Source organism: Typopeltis vanoorti, chromosome 7 (genome assembly GCF_054136105.1).
Source record: "Typopeltis vanoorti isolate ZY-2024b chromosome 7, IOZ_Tvanoo_1.0, whole genome shotgun sequence".
In the NCBI taxonomy this organism is placed as follows: domain Eukaryota; kingdom Metazoa; phylum Arthropoda; class Arachnida; order Uropygi; family Thelyphonidae; genus Typopeltis; species Typopeltis vanoorti.
In genome coordinates, this window is record NC_143555.1 from 62746563 (window position 1) to 62771458 (window position 24896).

At 34.6% G+C, this 24896-nt stretch overlaps 1 protein-coding gene across 2 annotated transcripts in view; it reads right to left on the reverse strand.

Moving 5' to 3' along the window:
- Window positions 1-1858: 1858 nt before the first annotated feature.
- LOC150104728 (lysosome membrane protein 2-like) overlaps window positions 1859-24896 on the reverse strand; it is a 360554-nt gene continuing 337516 nt past the window's right edge. For both annotated transcript variants that reach the window (XM_090395908.1, XM_090395909.1), the window contains exons 11-14: window positions 23443-23494; window positions 18465-18617; window positions 6777-6984; window positions 1859-3090 (exon numbers count right to left, since the gene is read on the reverse strand). In XM_090395908.1, coding sequence (XP_090252034.1) covers window positions 6778-6984; window positions 18465-18617; window positions 23443-23494 — 412 coding nt within the window. In that variant the 3' untranslated portion in view covers window positions 1859-3090; window position 6777. The remainder of the gene's footprint in view (window positions 3091-6776; window positions 6985-18464; window positions 18618-23442; window positions 23495-24896) is intronic.

The following is a 24896-nucleotide window of genomic DNA, read 5'->3' on the forward strand; positions in this document are numbered from 1 at the left end:
TTCCATTTTTGTCTTCAGTCTATAAATTCTCAATCCACTTCATTTTTTACACTGTCCTTTGCACCTTCTCCACTGTATCAGAATTACCATGCAAACTAGACCTATGTGCAATAGTTGAAGTGAGATCTTATCAAGGCCTTGCAAAGAGCCAAAATGATTTCCTTATCTTTACATGTCAAGGTTCATTTCAACATCACATTTATTCTTAGAGTTGTATTTACAATTTTTGCTATATGACCCTTGAACTTCAACTTCCTGTCTACTAAAACTCCAACATCCCTAGCCTGATCAGTTTCTTCTAGCATAATCCCACCAAAGTGCATGACCTTATATTTATGAGCATCAAACTGACATCCATCTTCCCATGTCTACAACAATTTGCACCACTGATCTTTGAGGTACACCACTGGTTATCATGAATCTTGCAGCCTGCCCCATACATGACCTTTTTGATAGCTGTCAGTCACCCATCTTATCCATGCCACTAGTCCATAATCCAATCCATAGCCTCTACTACATCTAAAATAAAGGGCTTTCTTTATCCAAGGTATAATTTTCTTACCTCTCTAACCCCACCTCAGATTATTGTCCTCATATGAGGTGGTGCACCAAGAACCTCTAGAAATGCTTGATGCTCTCCATAGGAGGACAATTTAGTTAACTGGTGACCCTCCTGTTACAGATTAACTATCTCAGGTGTACTGTTTCTGCTTTGTGCTCTTTTTTTACAATGTTCATGTACGCTGCTGTCAAACGGGCCACGATAATTCCTCCAAAGTACAAAAGCAGCTGCTAGTTAACATCTCTTCAATGTCCAGCTATATATATATATATATATACACAAAACCAATTTCATACCCTTTCTAATGCCTTCTACCTCTGTGTTCTGGAATAGTCTTTCCCCACAGTTTTCCTTAAGGCCCACACAACTTTCAGTTGTTGAAAAAACATGAAAAGGTACCTTCATTTTTGCCACACATAATGTTGATGTGCTATAGATTTCAGCCTCTTAGCTGTGGGATTGATAAAAAGTGTAATCTGTTTAACATAATCTGTACATAAGTTCTGATTGTCATCATATTAAATCATAGGTATGCGATTCTGCATGAATAAAAACATAACTGTAGACATTGTTATAAGTGTTTCCACTTGGTTATACTAAGTAATTACAGATACCAAGAAATTCTATCCTTTATCAAATGTAAGCAAACAAAGTTGGTGCCTGAACTGTTTTCAGAATTGGGCAACTCGTATACAGAAGCTAATGATTTCACATCACTTGCCTTAGTATCCCATAATGTAAAGCACATATCCTTATGGACATGTATAATACTATGCATTATGAGAAGGGTCACTATCCCCCAACCGGTTTCAACAAAGGTGATACCAAAGTTGAAGTAATGCAGAAGTTGTATTTTCATATATGAGTAGCCAAAAGTTCAGGTGCAAACTTTGTTTGCTTGCACTTGGATAAAGGATTAAACCAAGAATATAATTTCTTGGCATCTTTAATTTATAATTGTAAACATATATTTGCACTGTCGTTATGCTTATACAGGGAATTAGTTTTTTTTTTTTTTTTTAATTAAGTTTCAAAATATTTACAAAAAAGGTATAAAGCTGTAATATATTGCAACATGAAAATAGGTACACTACAAAACTACAGGTGTTACATATGCTCAACTAGTATATCACTGCCATCCTTGTGTATACTTCAGAGCATTTTCTTCCAGGTTAAAAAAAATTTTCATTCGGAACATTTAAGTCTCATTTAACTCTTCTTTTCTTATGAATTGAGCCAATAAAACCTCATTCTAACAGGCTATATTAAGATGAGTAAAGAAATTAAACTAGTGGATACATTTGAAATTTTATTTAACACTTTACAACAAGTATCATATTTTGGCAAGAATTCCCTGAGCTTTATGTCCAGCCATTACTCCTGATTCAGAACATTTTGCTTATTTTTCAATACACTTTATTAACTGTTCACATAGGTTTTTCTGTTTATAAAATAGTTAAGTTAATGGCTAATAGTTAAAAGAAATCTAGGGAGAATGGTTTTAAGGTGCTTAAAAATTATATTTAATAAAACTTCTGCTTTTAATGATTGCCACAAGAAATTTTCCTTGATCCCTTGTGTAATAGTTCTGTTCATCTGCAAAGTACTGTTTTTTTTTTTTTTTTTTTTTTTTTTGTGTGTGTGTATGGCTTCTGCCCACAAAAGATTGTAAACCTATCATATATTAGTATTCAACTTGTCTGTTAAATTGAGGTTTTACTATTTTTCAGCCTTTAAATGTCATATTGATTTGTAAAACACCAAATTAAGCTGTTAAGGTTTCTCTGAAACAATTCTCACCATTACAATATAGTCAATTTCCTTTACATTAATTTTATATACATGTAAGTCACTTAACAAATGTACTACATTTATGTCCCTTTAGATAATGACAAGTAATAAATAATGCATTCTAATATGTGTGCAGTAACAATCGTCACTGATTTGAAATGCAGTATATAACAAGCTTAATCATTTGTACACCGTCTACACATTTAATCTCACTGTTTTACTACAATCAGTTTATGTTGTAGTAGTTTAATTATTCAAAATTTTAGAAAAAATTACATTAACAAGATGTACAGCTTAATCATTCAATAAATAATCTCTTATACCTCAAAGACTAGATGAGGATTTGTTGGAAATCTATATTTTCAATATGAACAGCAGTAACAAAATTCAGTATTTAAAATTTTCTGTACATATATATCCCTTCAAAAAACATTTACAAGCCACAATTGTGATTTTCCTACTGTCTCTTTTCAAATGGGAATCAAATATTTGATCTCAGTAATGTTATTAACACTATTTCCAGTTCAAAACAACATAAAATTGTCTTCCAAAAATATCACTGAACTGTACAGTTCTAAAAACATTTTTATGTCACTATTACAAAGAAGCACCTTGACCCAATCTGGAAGCATCATTGTGCAGTTTGAGATGGCACGTTATGACAAGAGGCACTTTCTGTGATGGTCAGAATTGTACAATCCTTTTAAACAGCAAAATATTTCTAAATGGCTTGGTTCCTGTCATAATGAGAAACAGGAAAAAAAAGTGATTTTGAATATTATTAAAATTAAAACTTCATACATTTTCATAGGAAAAATCAAGATAGTCATTGTAGATGTTACAAATGTAAATGCTAATTACAGGTTAATCATCCACCTTAACAGCAATGGGCTTTAGGGTAAATTATCTACACATATTTATGTGTCTGTAATCTGGTGTTCACACCACTACTGTGCTTTTTAGAGGCAAAGTATTTGTTCATAAAATGCTATGGAGCTTAAAAAAGTACATATTTTATTATCATTCCTCGGCTCATTTCTAGTTTCTTTAAACAATAAAATTTTCTTATAATCTGGTCCTGTTTGTCAGATGTTCTGATCAGTCCTGATACTGATCTGAGTGTTTTCCATGTTTACCGTATTAAACTTCCAATTTTTTGGCTGATTCTTTTCTTGCTCCATATAATTTTGATTAGATCCCATCTTTACTAGAAACTACTTAAATAAGAACTATTTTACTTGTTTATAAGATCTGCTACTATATTCCTTTTGGAGAAGCTTTCATGTTGGGATAAAAGCTAATTTTTTCACAGCAAATACATATAAGGTTCACTACTACTGAGAATGCAGCATTCTCCTCTCCCTTTACTACTCCTGATTTTTACACCAGACTGGTTAAATACTCTGAAAGCTACAAAAAGCAACAGAGTAACCATCATTCTTAAGTGCTATTGCTAAATTCCTGTCACTTATCATGACTGATACTGTCAAGATCTTGCATTTCTATTCTATATTTTGAGGTACTAACTGCATCTTATATTGCTTCCCCCCATTTTAAACACCTCTTTTGCTAATCTCTCACCATTTCTGTTCAAGTGATCATACCACCCTTAGATTAGCTCTGCTCACAATGCCATTCCCTTTCTAATTTAATGATTCTGCCATTGCTGCTGCTGAGATTTCTCAGATCAATAAGCTGAATTTCTTTTCAATGCTGCATTTCAGTGTTTCAGCTAAGTTCTTTCCTATTCCATATAAAAATTATTCAGTTTGCTGTCTACCATAGAATGCAATTGATTATTTTCATAGTTTGTGTCTTTGCATATGAAATTGATTACAGTTATTCAATTTACAATGTAGTTAGTAGTTAAAATTAAATTTTCAATGTAGTCAATGCTGAAAATGTGTACTAGGTTTGTTAATGAATATAGCTTCATGCACATAAACACAGCCTGGTAACAAAGTGGTTAACACATCCACTCTTTCTAATCAACAAGTTCAAATCTCATGGGCACGGATGTCATTAAGTCTAGGTTGTAGATGAATTTCTTTGCCTAGTATGAGACTATTGCCTTCTTTATCGAAGGCCCTGAAGTGGCTTGAAAGTTCTTTATGGTCTCTAGAAAAGGTTTCTGAACTATGGGAAAAATGCTGCTGTGTTTAATGAATTATAGGTTTGGACCCTGTTGAAGGTGTGACATAAAAAAAAAACCCAGGTGTCTAACATCTATCCTATTTATCTCCACTTTCCTTCATAATATGAACCATAGAGATGTAAATAAGATAGCATGTATCCATCCTTGTTTTATACCTGGTTTCACATCTGAATTTTCTGCAGTTACTATTGCCTTACCTTAAATATAGACAATACTGCTGTACTGAACTGCTTTTTTCTCGTGTGCCTTTTTTTTTTTGAGATCCACACAAAACAAATATAGATCCTTTGTCTGGCTCTGCCAAACACCTGAATCCAGTTTCTTTTCCATAATTTTTCTTGACCCTCTTCTCAAGTACTTGAATAAATTTTACCTGAAATAGAAGAATTCCTCTAAGTCCTAGCATTCTTTTATTTACTCCTTTTTATAGATAATGTCATAAGAAGTCTGCTCCCATCTGGAATTTTACTTTCTGAAGTAGTTTTTGAAGTATAACCACTGAATCTTGATTCTTTTAGTATTTAGAAAATATTCAGACAAAAGTACAAAGAAAATACTGAAACATATAGAATTAAAAATTTGAACTCGGAAGTTGTCATATGTGACTGACTTAATTCATCGCATGACATCAATGTATGTTGATTGGAAATTAAAATGGTGGTGGGGCAGCTGGAAATGGTTTTCTGTATCCCCCTTTCCTTGCTCTTCTATGACGTGACTGCCATCTATCTGAAAATCACTTTCAATAGCCTCCAATTCTGGTCACATGCATTACCAATATCAGCAATCTACAACAAAAACTAATACCTGTCTAATAAGAATGTTAACTTGAGGTCATGCAACCATGATTTTTTTTTCATTCCCTTCCCACATATCTTGATATTCAACATCATACCATTGCAATGAAGCTGTTTTCTTACATTGTTCCAACCTCTGCATGATATTTTTGCTATAAAATGTATAGCTTTCTCTTTCCATAAAAAAAAAACAAGGACAATTGAAACTGATTAATGATGACATTGTAATCAGACAAATGCTAACTTTCTAACTGAAACACCGCTGTTTTCAAGACGTAGTATTTTATATGGCAATTTGTTTAATTAAGAAAAGCAAAGCATTTCTGATTATTTTTTTTTCTTATCTTTGAATAAAACAGAAAAAAACAAATCTATACCTGTAATATGCCATATAAGGACTGCCATTCTTCCTAATACAAGAATATACAGTGCTTCTGTTGTTGATAATTATGCTAATTATGCTCTCTACTAGTGGAAGACAGTAATGTTTTTTTTTTTTTTTTTTTTTTTTTTTACATTATTCCTCTTATTAGAAAAGAAAGATTCATTCAAAAATTTTTAATTTGATAATCCAATACATGGATTAATAACAGATGAATTATTTAAATGTACTCGATTAGTATTAAGTGCATTACTTAGTGTGTAAATGTCCTGGAATTTTCCTAGAATGCAATTTTGATAGATAACTGTATAATTTTTTACCATTTTCTCAGTATGAGAATATTTTTATGCTCAACATATATTTCTCTACACAAACTGAATAAAAGTTTGCATTTTGTGTATATAAATACAATACAGCAGATATGGAATTAATTTTTTTATGTCGAATGGCCATCTTCAGCTGGCTCAGTTTTCTTGGACAACTTGATTAGCTTTTCTGCAATAAAAAAAAAAAAGAATCTGCAACCTGACCAGCTGCTCCATCTAGTAAGGTCACTTCACTGTACTCTTCCTTGATCTAGTCTCGTTCAAATTTTTCCTTCTTCATTCTGCTAGACACTTTCGTAATTTCAGTGCTTGTCATCCATTATAATTACCCCTTTTCCTTCTTATCTTGCTGAAATACGCTTTATTTTATACTTTTATTACTCTCAAGACTTCATAACTACAACCATGACAGCAGTCAGAATTAGCTTAAAAAAGCTAAAAACTAACAAATTTTTCAAACAGATACAAAATAATATCTTTCTGCATCTCCTGAGCAAACAACCTACTTCCTATATAACTCTCTTCTGAGTAGATTGCAACATGAAGTCAGTGTTACAAATTAGTTTAGAGAAATGTAAACCAGATGAACAAAGTAATGAAAAATGATGTTGTTGCAACCAGGATTATTCAGGTCCAGAAATATCTAAGACACAGTGAGCTGTGCACAACAAAAAGCTGTATGGAGATCTGTAACTGTAATGGCATTTTGTTCATTTTTCAAATTACAGCATAATTAATGCATATTAAATTAAATATTACTCACTTTATGCATCTACACTTCTGACATCTGAATCTAATATTAACTTATGTTCATCTTTAGTCTCAGCTACTGGAAGCGTTTTAACTTCATTCTTCTCATCTATAGTAAACTTTTTAAGTTCATCTTTCTCTTCTTCTAGTGGAAGTTTTGTTTCAACGGTTTTGTATTTCACTTCAGCAGGTACTGGTTTTTTGTCCAAATGCTGTTTATACTGGGAAAAAATAAAAAATAAAAATATATATATATTCTGTTCTTAATTTACAGTTCATTTCATACCTAATTTTTTTTCAAAATTCAGTGGTAATATTTAAAAAACTTAATACAATACAGTATTCATAAAAATTAAAGTTGCAAATATAGAAAAATACATGCTAAGTAACTGTGGTTGAATACACTAATGAAATTGGGCATGGTTTGAGTAAGGTGTTATAGTACTATATTAGTCATCATTCGGTCCGTGCAACTGCATGCAAACAGCAAATTCCACATATCGTAATTACTGGTGAATAATGAAACTATATAAAGGCACATTACAATATCTGTAAATAAAAGATGATTTAAAAAAAAAACAGTGGAACTATATCAATTTATCTCCATCTCCACAGTCTTTATGGTTCCTGTGTGGGAATTCTGCCATCATATTCCAGATGCTCTATAAGTAGCAAATTCTTGGAATTACTAATCTGTCTTTTTGTTGAGATTACAATGATTAATCAGCATCTCAAAAGCTTCCTTACATTTTCTTTCAAACCAGGTTTTGGTACAGTGTGGGGACTTGGATGCCTTTCCAGTTAGTTCTGTGAAATGTTTGGAGTGGTCTTACAGTCCTGTTTTACCATAGTGAAGGAATTTAATGTGGCTTTTATTATCTTTTCTTGCTGAAATTGTGAGCCTTGTTTCCCTGAAGTAGAATAAGTTGCAGGTGCACTGGATTTTATAAACCTCCAAGTGAGGGCATGGTAAAGAAGAGAATCTTTAGATGAGCTGAGTATACTTTTTAATTTTTGCAGGAGGTTTGAAAGTTGCCCTTAATATTGATTTAATGTAGCATTCTATTTTTTTTTAATGATAATCCCCCTAATGTATGGTATGGTATTTTTGTATTTATTTATATTTTTTATATAGCATTATTATGGAGGATCTTGTGAAGAGGTTTTTTTTTTTTTTTTTGCTATAGCTATGTATATATACAGTTATCCCTTGAACAGTGTGAGGATTAGGGGTGCTGATCCCCCACACTGTTCAAAAATCCGTATATAACTTTTGACGCTTCAAAAACTTACTACTAACAGCCTACTGTTGACCAGAAGCCTTACCAATAAACAGTCAATTAACACATTTTGTATGCTATATTCTTACAGTAAAAAAAAAAAAAAAAAAATGCTATTAATCAAAATCATAAGGAAGAGAAAACGCATTTACAATATGGCATTTATCGATACTTCAAGTTTATGTCTGTCAGCACCTACATCAATATTGTTTTATATGATACAAAACACTGTAGATGTTATATGTATTAGTAACACTGGTGATTGAAAAATAAATTAATTATAGGTATAACGATTCATGCGGTGGTAAACAAAGAATCAGCAATATGATTGCTTTATGGTAGCCTATTGTAACTGATAGCTGATTCACAGTAGCCTAGACTATACACTAATGAATAAATTGTCATAATATTTTATATTTATGCTAATCAATTAAATTTAATTAATAACAGTTATGATTTAATACTGCATCCTTACGTTAGTTTATATTTACCTCGACTGTGAATAGTGCCATGTACAGTCTGTATGTTTTTGCATTCGTAAGTTTATAAATTTTAACTTTTTACAATAGATTTGTGTATACTTTATGGTAGTAAATGATAAAAGAGACTAGTATCTACATATAATTTAGGCATTCATACCTTTTTCTTAATTTTTTCGATATTTCTAACGGTCAGGGCCGTTGCCAGATTAGATCGTGCCCTGAGGCAAACAATTAAATATCACCCCTGATGGATTAGACATGTCTTTTTGGAGCAATTGGAGATTTTTGTCTAATATTTCAAATTTTGTCTAATTTGAAATATTAGACAAAAATCTCCAATTGCTATTTTGTTTTTATTACAAGAGAAACAATGCAAAATGATTACACAATCATATTAATAAAATGTTTGCTCTAAGGGGATATTCACACAATAAAACTGTTTATAAGCTCTTCTAAATTTAAATTATAAGCTATGTCTGCCTCTATCGATATAGTTGCTAGACCAATCGTTCTTGGGCCATTGCTGTTCGCAAATGATTTTTAATTAGTTTAAGCTTGGAAAAACTTCTTTTCGCACTTCCTACGCTAACAGGAATTGTTAGCTTAGCGACAGCGCCTACCGCAATATGCTGAACGAGTGCCCCTATTAAGCCGTGCCATGAGGCAGGCTGCCTCTATGTTACACCCTGTTGACAGTTTATCCATAAGTGTCTTCAAATTGTCGCAAATCTTCAAAAAATTTTCCAATGTATTTATTCAAAAAAATCTGTATATGAGTGAAACTGTACAGTTTAAACCCGCGTTCTTCATGGGTCAACTGTATATTAAGGTTTGGCTAATAATTTCATATTCATTCTTCAGTGTCAGCTCATTAGAGCAAGTTGTTAGAGCTCTGTCTTTGTGGGTGCTGCTAACTCCTAGTTTTTGTGTTGGATGGTGACCTGAATCTTTGTACGTATTTTCCTACGTATGTGTAGGTTTGCAGTAGACCGTGAAGAAATACAGCCTGAGAGAAAAAGAAGACGTTTGATGAGTGTGTCTAGATGATGAGATTGTTTTCAATATTAATGGTAAATTCGGTACATTTGTGCAGGTGGATTAGGAATGTATTTAATGTTTGGCAGCCATGAGGCTGAATGGTGAATATATCATCAACATACCTGAGCCAAACTTTGGGCTTTAGATTTGCTGAATCTAGAACTTGTTGCTCTAAGTCTTCATGTAAAAAGAAGACTGAGCAACAATGGAGGGGGGGGGGAGCAGTAAGCCCATGACTGTACCTTCTTTTTGTAGATAAAAATTATTTTGCTACACAAAATGCTCAGAGTGAAGTGGGCAAAGAGAGTGTTCATATTGGGTGGAAATTTGTCATGTATGAAAAGAATCATGCCAGTGATCAGGAAGTTCACATCAAAGCTGACTAATACATTTGCATTGTTGAGCATGATGTGTATTTTATTATGTAGCTGTTAGTTTCATGATTAAGTGAGGATTGGGGCTGTTGATTCTTATGATTCCATTCATGTTGGAGGTTTAATGGAATATTATCAGCACTGAGAAAGGATTAAAACTAATTTTAATACTTCCAATATTTTGTCTCCGTCACACAGACATCATCATCAGGGATTACAAAAAAACTTTTTGTAACACACACACATACAAAATAATATAATAGTGAGTGAAACTAAAGTCCTATCTAGGTGGTGCCCCTCTATGGGCATTTGCAGGTGGCCTAGGATGTAAACAGGGATCTCTGATAATTAATGTTTCCCAAATTTTGGGAAGTTTAAAGCAACCGTATTTGTTTAAATTTGGTTGATTCCATTAAACCTCCAACATGAATTCCTCACAGCACTTAAGCCTCAACACACGGATTCCTGTGATTGTTCACAGAAATTTATATTAATGCCAGATTTTAATTATGTGAATATGGATTGGAAAGAAGAGGTTGAGACTAACTAAGGTTAGAGCTAGTTACAAGTTCTAAGTCATTAGCTCTAAATAAAGTTTGAAATTCTAATTATACTGAAGAAAAGATGCTTTTATTAAGATACAATTGAAGCATGCAAAGTTAATTTAGCATTAAATTGAGTGATGACCACAGGGGTGGGGTATAATTATGATTAAGCACCAACACTACATCAGAGTTGTCATGAGGTGGACAAAAGAGATATGTGGAAGTATAAGGCAGGCTTGGGCTAATTACAGGGAAACTCTAGACTTAAGGAATAACAAGCTGCAAGGGAAAGAAACTGATAGAATACAGGAATTTACATTTTATAGTTTAATAACACACATATTTTGTCTCTGTCACAGACAGACATCACTTGGGACAGTATATATATATATATATATATATATATATATATATATATATATATATATATATATATATATATAACATGCAAATCAGTAAAGTAAAACAAAGTAGAAATGCTCATTAGTCTTTCTCCTATCACAAATGTCCTTATTCTTTAACTCTGTTCTAGTATACCAACCATGGAAAACATTACAAAATGATTATAGCATCAAATTATTCAAATCAAAATCAAATTACTTCGAAAATTTCTAAAGAGTTTGAGAACAGGAACCAAACCTTGGAGATTCAGTGGCAAGCACTGAAGAAAACATTGGCTAATTCAGCCATAGAGGCATGTGGTGAGGTTGTCTGCAAGGATAGAAAAATTGGAACTCATGGTGGACACAGGAAGTTAGAGAAGTGAAAGAAAAGAAGAAAGCATATCAAAATTCCTGTCAAATAAGTCAGCTTGTGCTCTTAGAAAATACAGAGACAAATGTAAGAAAGCTAAACACTGTCTAAAACTAGCTAAACAAAAGTCATGGGAAGATTTTGGTAAGAACATAGAAAATAAATATCAAGAAGGTGGCAAGATATTCTGGAGGTTATTGAAAAAACTCAGAAATGAAGGAAATAGTGCTGTAAAAGAAATTAGAAATGATAAAGGTGACGTGAAAACTGGAGAAAAAAGATATCCTTTATGTATGGAGTAATTACTTCGAAAATTTGCTAAATGAAAGCATAGTGGTAAAAAAAAAAAAAAAAACACTCAACAGGCATGCAATCAGGAATACATATCCATATTTGAAGTAGAAAAAGCCATCAAAAGCCTGAAATGCAGAAAGGCAGCTGGAGCAGATGATATTTGACCAGAAAGGCTCAAGTATCTGCACTACATATTTCAAGAAGGCCTGGGCAGATAGACAAATTCCAGATGATTGGAGTAGAACTCTCATAGTACTCATATATAAAAAGGGAAATAAAACAGAATGTGAGAATTACAGAAGTATTTCCCTTCTGAGAGTTCCTGGTAAGATTTATGCAAGTATACTTGAGAAACGGTCAGAAGAATTGTGAAGAACAAAGTTGGATTCAGGCCAAATAGAGGCTGTCAGGATCAGATTTTCACTTTACGACAAATAGTTGAGAAATCATAGGAATATAACAAAGATCTTTATTTAAGTTTTGTAGATCTGGTAAAGGCATATGACAAGGTGCCAAGAGAAAAGCTATTTGAAACGCCACAGTTGTGTCAATGGGGCATTATACCAAATAATACTTGGTCTTTATTTGAGTTGTAAGTCAGCAGTTAGAATTAAAGTACAGGAAGATAGTTTAATGTTAAGTCTGGTGTCACACAAGGTTGTACATTATCCTCTCTGTTATTCATTTTCTATATGGATCACATTATGAAGGAAAGTGGTATTAAACCGAATATCAAAATTGGAGATATTAATTTAATCTCAGCTCTTTACTTTATGCAGATGATGTTACTCCTAAATAAATCCAGTACAAGTCTGCATGATTCCCTGACTAAATTGATAGATGTGGTATGAGGATCAGCAGTAACAAGACAAACACAATGAAAATAGGCAGAAGCATTGAACATATCAACTGCATTGTGAATGGAGAACCTATAGAACAAGTAAAACAATTTAGCTACTTAGGCATGATTTTTAGTGAAAATGGTAAATTAAATTATTATTACAGGCAGCTCCAAGGAGTCCTTAGACTCATTGAGGGAGGCCCAACATCATGTCAAGAACAACTATTCAACATTCACACAGTATCTATCATACTTCACCTTGAACTCATTTACAGTCATGGCACCCACAACAGACTCCAGCAGCTTATTCCACTTATTTACCACTCTCCAAGTAAAAAACCTAGCTCTAACACCCATGCTAACCACACTCTTACCAGGCTTCCATGGATGGCCCCTAGTCCTCCCACTACCAGTCTTATTCTCAAAAATATCTTCTGAATTAATCTTATAGAAACCCTTCAGTAATTTGAATGTCTCAATCATATCAAACCTTTTCCGCCTATCAACCAATTTCTGCAGCCCACAAATCTTCAACCTGTTCTCATAAGGTTCATTCCATAGTCCTGCTGTTATCTTCATCACTCGTCTCTGGATCCTCTCCACCTCCTCCCCATCGAGAAGAAATCCTAGCGCCCGTATCTGGGCACAACAGGCTAGAATGGGGTCTTATCAAGGCTCGATACAGAGGAACGATAACCTGTTTGTCTCTGCTCGTTAAAGTGTTTTTCAGCAACCAAGTGATTTCATGAGCTGATTTTGCCACTTTTGCGATGTGCCCCCCAAACTTCAACTCCCTATCCACCAACACTCCCAAATCTCTGGCCTCATCAATCTCCTGGAGTACAGTTCCACCAATGTGATATACTGCTGCTAATCTTTTCACCCCAAAATGCAAAACCTTACATTTTTCCACATTAAATTGACATCCATTCTCCTTTGCCCAGTCCTCCAAACTATCCAAATCATCCTGCAAAATTTTGACATCCTGAGCATTCACTATTGCTCTACCTAACTTTGCAGCATCTGCAAACAGATGCACAGTTCCTCTCAGATCCTTTCCTATATCGTTAATGAACAAATTAAACAGTAGTGGTCAAAGAACAGAACCCTGCGGCACACCACTAATCACAGGCCGTCTTTTGGACTGTACTCCTGAATAAACCACTCTCTGATATATCTCTCCATCAACCACCCTCCTATCCATTCTCATATGCTGCAGGTTACTGATTTGAATTCCATGTGGTATCCTATCAAAGGCTTTAGCAAGGTCCAGTAGAATCACTGTAAACCCATTACCCCTATCCAGTTCAGCCGTCACTGTGTTATAGAACATGAGCAAGTTACGGAGGCATGATCTACCCTTCACAAAACCATGCTGTCCCCATACAATATCCCATTTTCATCTATCCACTCTTGTATTTTCCTCTTGACTATTTTCTCCAAGACCTTGACAACAATTCCTGATATGCTGATCGGCCAGTAATTTTCAACAGCAGTCTTGGAACATCCTTTATGCAGTGGAACTATTTTCCCCTCTTTCCACCCCCTTGGGACTAACCCAGACCCTAGACTCAAATTAAACAAAATGGTCAAAGGCACTGACAATTCTTTAGCCACTTCTCGTATGACACGAGCTGGTATACCATCCAATCTCGCAGATGATTGACATTGAGGTTTTGTAATAGACTGTTCACCTCCACTTCATTCACCACAATTCCTGTGTAAGCAGTTTGTTCTTCCATTTCTGCAGTGCCACCAGTTGATGATATACTCTTGCAATGTGCTCACTCAGTAATTCTACTATATCAACTGATTCGGTTACCTCCATACCATCAGCATTCTTTAAAATCAATCTGCAGTATACATTTTTTCTTTTACTTGCAACATATCGAAAAAATTGGGATTCTCTTTAGCCTGCATGGCCAATGTTCTTTCATAATCCTTTTTTGCTTTTCTTACCACACTCGTTGCACCTTCTGGCCTGCGCTTTATACCGTTCATGTGCCTGCCGGTCACCTCTCTCCTTAAATTCCCTCCATAGTTGTTTATTTTTTTGCAGCTCAAGCTTAATGGTGTTATTCATCCATTTAATCCCTACCTGATTTATTATTCGGACTCTAGGTATACAGTCAGCCATTGCCTCCTGCAAACACTTCTTAACCACCTCCCATGTACTATCAACATCCAGCCTTTGTAGTTTTACATGCCATGGCACTGAACCGATCAAACTCCTAAACTTGTCATACTTACCAGCCCAATAATTCCAAATGTACCCTGTCTTAATTGTAAATTCCACACCTTTAGCCACCTCCCAAGTCAAGACCCTATGATCACTCTCACCAATTGGTGGTAATGTGGTCATATTCGTTACAGTCAAATCCTCAGATGCAATTACTAAGTCAAGCACTCTCTGACCCCTAGTATTTTCCATTACATGTTCATGCAGATAGTTATCCCTTAATAACCACATAAAATCCAATTCCTTCCTCGCATGTGTCCTCTCCTCCCTCCAATCAATGCTACCATAGTTGAAATCTCCCATAATAATTACCCTCCTTCCACTCATTTCTTCTATTTGCTTATGCATACTATCTCCACCATCTTTTCGACCACCTGGTCTATAGCAGCACCCGATTATATATTTTGTTCTGCTAGCCTCAGTCTCACGCCAAATGGCCTCAAATGTGCTCGTTTCTCTATCCTGCAATTCAACTTCTATTCTCCTTGGCTGCAGCTCATCAGCTATCATCAATAATACTCCTCCCCCATTTTATTCTCCCTGTCACTCCTGAACACACTATACCTCTCACATTCAATCCCACTAGCTATATCATCTTCAGTCAGTAATGTTTCACTAATGCCAATAACCTGTGCTCTGGAAGTGCCAACCAAGGCCAAAAATTCTTCCTTCTTGTTCCTAATACTCCTAAGCATTAGTATACATGAATATCCCTACTCCATCCCTACCTTGATAATGGGATACTAACTATCCCATTCTGATTTGTTGTCCTTATTCGATCGGGCATATTATACTCATTCATACACTCAACTGCCTCCCTAAGGTCTGCATCCCCCCCCCCTTAATAAATCTAGTTTCCCTGATTCTGCACATCCACTTCATTCAACAACAATTTTTGAAGTCTCCTTACACCGAATCCATTCAAATGCAAACCATCCATCTTATATAGATCCTTTCGCCCATCGAACTCACTCCACATGTCCACAAATTTCACACCACTCATAAAGGCATTTGCAATTATGCCCCCCCCTTTCCTAAACTCTTCACTGTCATACTGCAGCAAAAGACTAATCATCCTAACTCTCTCACTCTTCTCCTTTGCTACCTCAAACAATTCCTTCACGTCCTCTATCATTTCCATTTTATCTCCTTTCAAATCATTCGTACCTGCCACCACTATCATTTCTTTCACCCTTTGCTTTTGTTCCCTAATAGACTCACTTACGTCCTTAATGGTCACACCAGGTTGGCACGATTTTGTTAAATTCTCTACTATCACACCTCGTACTAACAAATCTCCATACAGCACTTGCTCCTTCATTTTGTTTACGTTCACAATCATACTCTTATTTTTCCTATCATACTTTTTTTTATTGGCTGGTACACTCGGTAGACATTTGTGCATAATATCCAGCTGCCGCTTTGTCTTATGTATCGCTCCGCTAACCGGGCGATCTCACTCATTGCGTCTATCTCATCTTTTTTTATTATCTGTTAAACCATTAATTTGCTCTGTATTAATACCTTCATTCTCACTTTCTACGCCACCCTCACAGCTCTCTGGTACAACCTTGCAATTTCTTATCATATCACTATTTTCTACATTCTGAAATTTGGAAACAGATAATAGAACCAACAAACACTAAATTAGCTGTATACAATACAGTGTTCAAACCAATTTGGTCGATTGGTAAAGCCTCTGCCACTAATGGCTTACGCAAAAAAAAGTTAAGCAAGTTTGAGCGTGGGTAGTAGTTGGAAGGGGAGAATTATCAATCGTTCAATGCTGTTGGCACACTTTCCCTTGATGAGTATTTGGACTCCCTGGAGGTGGCGCATAATAATAATCCTATATAATCATAATCAATTTTAACTTATGGAGATGAGAGCTGGACAAGAAATAAAATACTTCACCAAAGACTACTGACCACAGATATCAGAGTCCTGAGAAAGATTAGAGGCATTAACAGATGGCAATATCATATTAAAAATGAGTATATTAGGAAAGAACTTAACTTTGTTAGCAGGATACTTGTGACATAAGACTGAATGATAAATGCACGTAAACACAAGAAAGATAATTAATTAACCAAATATTTCGGTCTGGAAATAGCAGAAAGTCTAATCAAGATTACTCATTAATTTTTTTTTTTTTTTCAATCATGTCTCTACTTCAAAATGTTGTACAGTTTTTTAAAACTGTTCTTGTAATACCACTGAAGATGGTCTGCTATTTCCAGACCGCAATATTCGGTTAATTAAATATCTTTTTTGTGTTTACATGCATTTATCATTTAACTTTGTTAGCATCCAGGAATGTGTTAGCAGAGCTAATCTCAGGTGGGATAATACAGGAGTATAACATCATAATAAAGACAGAATTATCATAGCAAAATATATCTAAGATCTTAATTGTGTGCTTAGATTTCAGTATAGAAATCTGATAACTTTCATATCCTATACATATCACTTAAACAGAATGGCAGAGGAAAGAGTAGCAAAAACAAGTGTTCTCTGCCAAGTTGGCAGGTAAAAAGACCCAGAGGAAGACCAAAGTATGGGTGGATTAATATAGTAAAAAGTGTATTAGAAGACAGAACTATAAGATCTGATAATGTTGGAGTCTTGATAATAGGTAACAGATTGATTTCGAGGAAAATTGTAGATAGGAAGTTGGTAATAATGTAAGTTTTTCATGTAGTACCATAATATCCTGTACATTTCTAGAGGATACATGTCAGGAATTTGATGATGATGAAAATTACAATAAGAATAATAATCAGGAATTCATATAAAATTGATATAATAACATTTCTTATGAAGGGGAAACTGCTTTCACTGAAGAAATAAACTGTTTTAACTTTTATTGGAAGCCCAGTTGAGTTTGAGAGAAACAGATGTTCTCTTTCAGCTGGTATATTTTGTTACCCAAAAAACAGATAAGATGTAAGTTAGTTAATTTTCTTTTTAGATTTTAAGATGAGTTACTGTGGTTAAAGTTGAAAATATTGTAAATTGTTTTTAATGTATTTCAATATTATTCAACTGTTTTTCATTTTTGTAACCATAAGTTTTGAAGACTCAATTTACTTAATTATCGTTGAAGTTAAAATTGAATTTTGAGAATACTAGAGAATTATCATAACAAAATGTATCTAGGATCTTACTTGTGTGCTTAGATTTCAGTATAGAAATCTGATAGTACTGGTGGCCTTAATTTTAGAAAAAGGTGCAATTAATCATCAGGATTTAATCGCTAAAAATATTAAAACTGACCCTCTATTGTCCTATTGATGCTTTAGTGGTATTTTTTGAAATTGATTCTTTCAACATAATTTGTGTTCCATTGTTGTTATTGTACTGAAAATGCCTTGAGCAAAAATTTTACAGCTAATAAATTTATTTTAAGTAAGTTTAAGTGTCCGTCTTTAATTTTTCAAAACAGTTTTTTTTAAAAAAATTTTTATAAGATCCTATCAATGTTCTATAAAATGCTGATGGGTTTTTTCTTCTATTTGCTTTATCTAATACATCTAAGAATAATAGTTTCACATCCTGATCTTTACTTGCCTGTTTTTCTGTCTGCACACTTACAATCTTATGTGTGATTCTGATTAAGATTACATAGTCCTATTTCTGATCAGGATTTGATAATCCTGAGTAAGAGAAAAATAAAAAATAAACTAACTTATCTTAACAAGCATAAAATCAACATCTTTAACTAATAATGTTGGCCATGTAACATTGGATGAACTATATTAAAATAACTTTCACAGCTTATACATGTAACAAAAATTATATAAAATTTATTTAAAAACTCCAATATATCTTTAACTAATGATATAAGGCACTTACCTTGGCAGTGAAATATAATATTACACAAATTGTGATAAAAATTAAAATGCATCCAATAACTATGGTAGTTACGAGAACAGCTTTTCCCACTTTAATAGGAGTCTGTACTTTGGCTATGAATGCTTTGCTTAATTCAGGAGTAATCTCAGCGGTCTGCAAATTGAATATTGTTTTTAATGCTCACAAGTAATTACAAGCAAACAATTACTACCAAAAAATGTTTTAAGCTTGTATTTATAATCTTTAATATATATAAAACTATACATAAATGTAGTATAAGAATTATATTCAGTACAAAAGAGTAGTTTGCTTGTTTAAAAATAAAGAAATAACAGTTTTTACCAGAACACGACAGTAACAATCTACTCTATCATGGTTATAAATGTCTATAATAAGTAAAAAGCATAAATGCCCCCCCCCCCAAGTCAACAGATCAAAAGGGATGAGTCAGATGAAGAGGGTCACCCTGGTCCTTCATGCTGAGGATTGAGCATGGAGCTAACAACTCCAGATGAAGCAAATGACTAAGGTTTTAAAAGTTCCCTCTTCTATATATGAAAGATTTAGTTGTAGTTAAAGATGTGAAAACCATGGATAAACTATTACGCATTTTCTATTCCAAAGTAGTACAATAATTCCTATAAAAAGCCAGCTTAGAACAGTAAAAAAAAAAAAGAAGATTTCCTATGAAATATATAGAAGGCAGTGATGGAATCCAGACCTCAAAATGAGATAAAATCAGTAGCATAAGGAAGGGTATCTCAAGTGAAGATCCCAACTGATTTTCTGGTGAAGTCACCTTCACAATGGACATGAAGATGCGCCAATACCAAATCTGGTCAACATCGGTACAACTTGAGTTAAGGTGAACTATCCCGGAGTGTAGAGACAGTGCCTCTGTTCAGATTCATAAAATCACTTGTGTGGCAACTGCTTTAGCTGTCTAGAGATTGAATACATGACCAATCAGTGTCCAAAACCTTTCTAGAAATGTGAAAGTTGTGAAAATCACATTACTGCCTGTTCCTTTAGAACTTTTGCTAAAAGAGGAAACACTAGTGGTGCTTATTAAGACAGAATATGTGTTAGAGGAGAATAAAGAATTGATCTTCCAATCCATTCTAGCAAAGAGGCTGCTTTCAAACAAAGTATTATTATTACTAAATATATGAAGAGCCAAAAGAACACATTATCTACATATATATTAACTAGATAGAAGTCTTTAAAGCGGTTGAGTCAAGAGCATGTTTTTCAAAAATTTTTAGGTGAAGTTAAAAGGAGGAACCTCTATCTGTAAATTTTGTTCCATGAAGAGAAATAGTCAGAATGGATGGTATAGGAAAAGAGATGTGTAATATCAGGAGTGTTAAAAAAACATTTTAAGAGTGTTAAGGTGTTATTCAAGGGAATATTGGTAAACAGTGAGGTGATATCAAAGCTGATCAATATATCTGAATTATATTTTAATTACAATTATATTTTAATTTTCTCTCACTTGACCCATTTTAAAAAATTCCTATCAAAAATTGTAAATAATTTTGGATATATTGTTCAGCTTTGATGTTGCCTCACTTTTTATCAGTACTTCCTTACATGATACTTTTAAAAAATGCTTTTCTTCCTGAGATCACAGATCTCTTTTCCTTTGCCATCCAGTCTGAATATTTCTCTCAGAAGAACAAAATTTACAAAGGGTACCACTGTGGGTCCCCTTCTCTTTAACCCCCTGCCGATTTTTTCAGGGAAGATTTGAAAAGCATACCTTGACTCATCCTCTCTTAAGAGTTCTATCTGGTTATGATGTGTTCTTCATATGGCCTCACGGCCAAGACATATTACTCTGTTCTTTCACTTCAATAGTCAATATCAAAGAATCCAATTTTGGTGACCTCTTTTTTACTGTTTACCGAAACCCACACACAGTGATGCTATGCTCCATTGCAACAAGTTTAAGTTTAAAAATGTGCCTTTTTTTTTAAAAGAATCTGCAGTTGCTCATAAAAACCAGTCTAATCTGAATAAGTAGGGATGCATTAAACTTCTCAAAATAATGGGAAAGCTTAGTTCTCAGAGATCCCAGTTTACAACCAAGGCTGTTCTCCATTTGGCATTTGGCCACATAGCTCAAACACATCAACAGACAACATGCAAGAATTCAATTTAAATGGAAAAGGAAACTAAGAATAGTCTAGCTATCCTAGACACCTTAATTATGCATCTTCCTAATAGTAATTACCTCTTACATAGCATATTCCCCCCCCCCTCTCCCAACAATATGATACCATAAAAATCCTAACCAATAGAGCTACAATCACTGTTCCAATGAGGTTTCTTTTGCAGCAGAACTTTGCCATATAAGTTTTTTTAACTTGAGTAATGTATATTAGGATTACCAAGTAATTTTATAAACTTGGTTATTTTACTCCTAATCCCAAGTAAGCAAACAGTTAAGTTTGTGCCTGAACGTAGTTAAAGTCTAAAGGTAGTGCAATATATATATATATATATATATATATATATATATATATATATATATATACACTCTATAATATAAAATGATAAGCTTTTTTTTTTGTAACGTTTTTGTCAAGTTATTTGAAATGTTTTGAAACTCAGGGGCTACCCTGAGTGTCGAGTCTTCAAAATTAGAGTCATCAGAATTCAAGGAGAACCGGCCTACCAGTCCGGAACTCAGGGGGTTGGGAATGTAGGTGCCAGAACCCCCTTTCGAGTTTTCAAAATTCGAGTCATCAGAATTTCAACGAGAACCGGCCTACCAGTCTGAAACTTGGGGGGGGGGGCATCGTAGGCACTGGGGGTAGATCCCCCCCTTTTTGAAGATTCAACACTCAGGGTCTACTCTGAGTGTCGAGTCATCAGAATTCAAGAAGAACTGGCCTACCAGTCCGGAACACGGAGGGATTGGGCAGCATAGGTACCAGCGCCCCCCCCCCCCCTAGTATATATGTATACACTGAACTTTATTAGGATCATCATTTAATTACAAGTGGGACCCCCTTTTGCCTTATTCTATGTGACATTGATTTAACTAAGTGTCTAAAATGGTCCTCTGTGATGTTTGTCCATGTTGCCATTGCTGCTGCGAACTGCTTGTTCCACCTCATCCAGAAATGCACTATTAGGTTGAGGTCTGGGGAATGAGGTAGACACTGAAGTAAAGGAAACACTCTCGTGTTCCTCAAACCACTTAAACATGCTATGCACTTTGTTGTATGATGCATTGTCTTGCTGGAAATATCCATTTGACAATGGGTAAACTGCAGCCATGAATGGGTGAACATGATCAGCAATGATGTTAAGATAGGCTGTGGCAGTCAGGCAGTGTTCAAATGATATCAGGAAACTAATGGGTGCCAAATTCTAACATTTCTCACACCATTACACTCAGCCACCAGCCCGAGGCTTTGCTACTGGGCAGGAAGGGTACATGGCCTCATGTTTTTGCTGCCATATTCTGGTTCTGCCAGCTGGATGTGATACAGTATATATAAATTGGGACTTTTCAGACCATATGACATTTTTCCAGTCATCAGCTGTCTAGTGTTGGTGATCATGTATCCAGTGGCCTTAGGTGACAGCATTGGGACCTTAAATGGTCATCATCTCTTATATCCCATCTGTGACAGCATGCAACAACTTGTGTACCTGAAGATGATGCTCTGACCACCATTGTTGCAATGAGCTAAGATTTAACTGGTTTCCTGCAGTCATGTTTCACAATCTACCATTCTTCTCTATCATGTATTAATAAGCTATTTCCATCCACAGAACTGCCATTGGCTTGAATTTGTCTTGTTACTCCACTCCTGGTACACTGGACACACTGCTGTGTGTGTGAAAAGCCCAGAAGAGTAGACATTTGTGAGATACTGACACCAACAATCATACCATGCTCAAAGTCACACCTTTTACCCATCCTGAAGCATCACACACACACACAAAAAAAAAACCAGAACTAACTAATGTCTGATTTATATAGCAAACTGCAGCTACATGACTCATCGTCTTCAGGAATAGTATTTTCCTAAACGGGGAGGTATTTCTGATACAGTGACCACTCAGTTGATTTCCTATATATTTCAGTGAGAGTTCTAATGATGTTTACATTACCATACATAAATAATAGCTTATGTCTAGATCCATAAGCAGCCATATTTGTGTCATTATTCTGGTACCACTTCATTCCCTACAATTCCATACCTCCCAGATATGACTAATATTATTCTGAGGATATTCAACCTTTTGCATCCCATCTCAAATTCCCACAAGAAGATTCTGTTTATTCCTCCATTTCTATTCCATGGAATCCAACAAAAATTAGATCCATACACTTTAGTAGTAGTACATTAGTACTGTGTATGGAAAGAAGTTTGAGTAAGGAGGAACTTGCTCACATTAGATTTCAAGGTCTGTGCATCGTACTCCTTGAGAAACAAGTAAGAGAAGAGGTTGCTCCACAGTGGAGCAGCAGGAATGAAAGAGAAGGAGAAACTTGTTTTGTAGGTGTTAGGTGGTAGCTGCACACATTATTTGAGAATTATTGATACTAATTCTGATGAGCATTTGCCACAGAAATATTTATAGAAGATGCATGCAGCAGATACTAAAATGCCTTCCATAACAACTGCTCCAGATATCCTACACCAAACTCATTCAAACTGAGCCTGTCTATCTTAACTATTTGTGTTTCTCTTCAAATTCACTCCATACCTGGAAATCAATGTGCAGGCCTTTTACCTCGTACAGCTTAGTCATGTCCATCTCTGCATTCCTCAATTCACTACTCTTAATACCTAGGTAACATGCTAACTGGCTTTGTAACTATCATAACTACATAATTATGAATTTTTTTGAGTAGTGAAGAAATTCTGTAATGAGTCCACATAATTACTGAAATAATAATAACTGTTCTAAATAATTAATGGCAATTTTAATTATTAATTAGTAACCTACTCACCTCTCTTAGCCAAAGTAGAGGAAATATGGTGTCTGCAACATTTCCCAACTGTCTAAAAATATGAGTTTGTATAAATATGCAATTTATAAGAGCTGGCAAATAAGAAGTTATAAATTCAATTAATGAAATGCATTAATCTAATGTCAATTAACCATCTTGGAATCTGTATTGAAATGTTCACAAAAATTTATTCCAATGAAAAAAAAATCAAATTATGTTAACTTTTCATTTAAATTTAGAGAAAAATGTACTGCATGTTTAAAACTGATATATTGGTATTTTTAAGAATAATATAGCATTATCATCATCAGGCCTTTAAGCCCTACATAAAGCCTTTCTTCCAAACAGCATGCTCAATCTTTAATCATCCATTTCACACCAACTTTATTTACACCTGCCCTTTGGAATATATTCAGACACAGCTGATGTTAAATAGTTCTTGACTATTGGCTATGCAGCATTGGTCTTTCCATCTAATTCATTCCATGTTATATCTGGAGTTTCTCAGGAGGAAACAGTTAAGTTTCCTCCTGAGAAAAGTTTTTTGTTTATGTTAAATATCTTCTTGAAGATGCTGTCAGCCACACAGACATTGAAACACATGTTGGAGAAACATTCAGTTTTAATGAAAAAGTCTGAGTCAAACATGCATAATTGTTCAAAAGTAACAGTGGCAGAATAGCTCAAAGATTACTTGGATGTTGAAGAACACGCTAATGAGTAAATGTAGCTGTAGCATGGAATGAGGAGTAGAGTTGAAAGGAGATCAATACTACTCAGGTGCTATTCAAGAACTATCTACTAGAAGCAAAATCTAAATGTATTCCAAGAGTCAGACAGTTAAAATAGGTGCGATTCATTTCAGTAAATTATGGATACTACAACTGTATTAGGAATAAATATTCCTAATATGGTTGTAGTCTACCTAATTTACTGAAATGAATGTGGATTATTATTATTCCAAGACCTGATGGAGTCAAAGACTTATCTAGGAGGTCATTTTGTCATACACCCAGCTCATCGTACTGTGCCTTAAACACACTCAAATTCTCTGCAGACACCACACTCTCACATGTAAGGCATTCCAATCATTCACAACTCTGCATGCAGAAAACCTGCTTCTCACTCCCCTGCTCACACCTTCCTTATACAGCTTTGAGGGATGACCTCTGGTTCTCCCCTAATCTCCCACTGTTTTCTATAAAACTTCTCCAACATTGATCCTATAACAGCCCCTTACTAATCTTGTAGGTCTATCATATCACCCCCCCCTTCCTCCTATTCCCAAGATTCTGTAAATTGCACTTTCTCAAACTTTCCAACATCTCTTCTTCCTTTTGAAAACCAGGGTGACCAAATCTATGCACAGTAGTCTAAGTGGCCTAATCAAAGCCTTATACAATGGAACAAGAATTTCCTTACTTCTACAAGTCAGTGTCTTCCACCTCATTCCC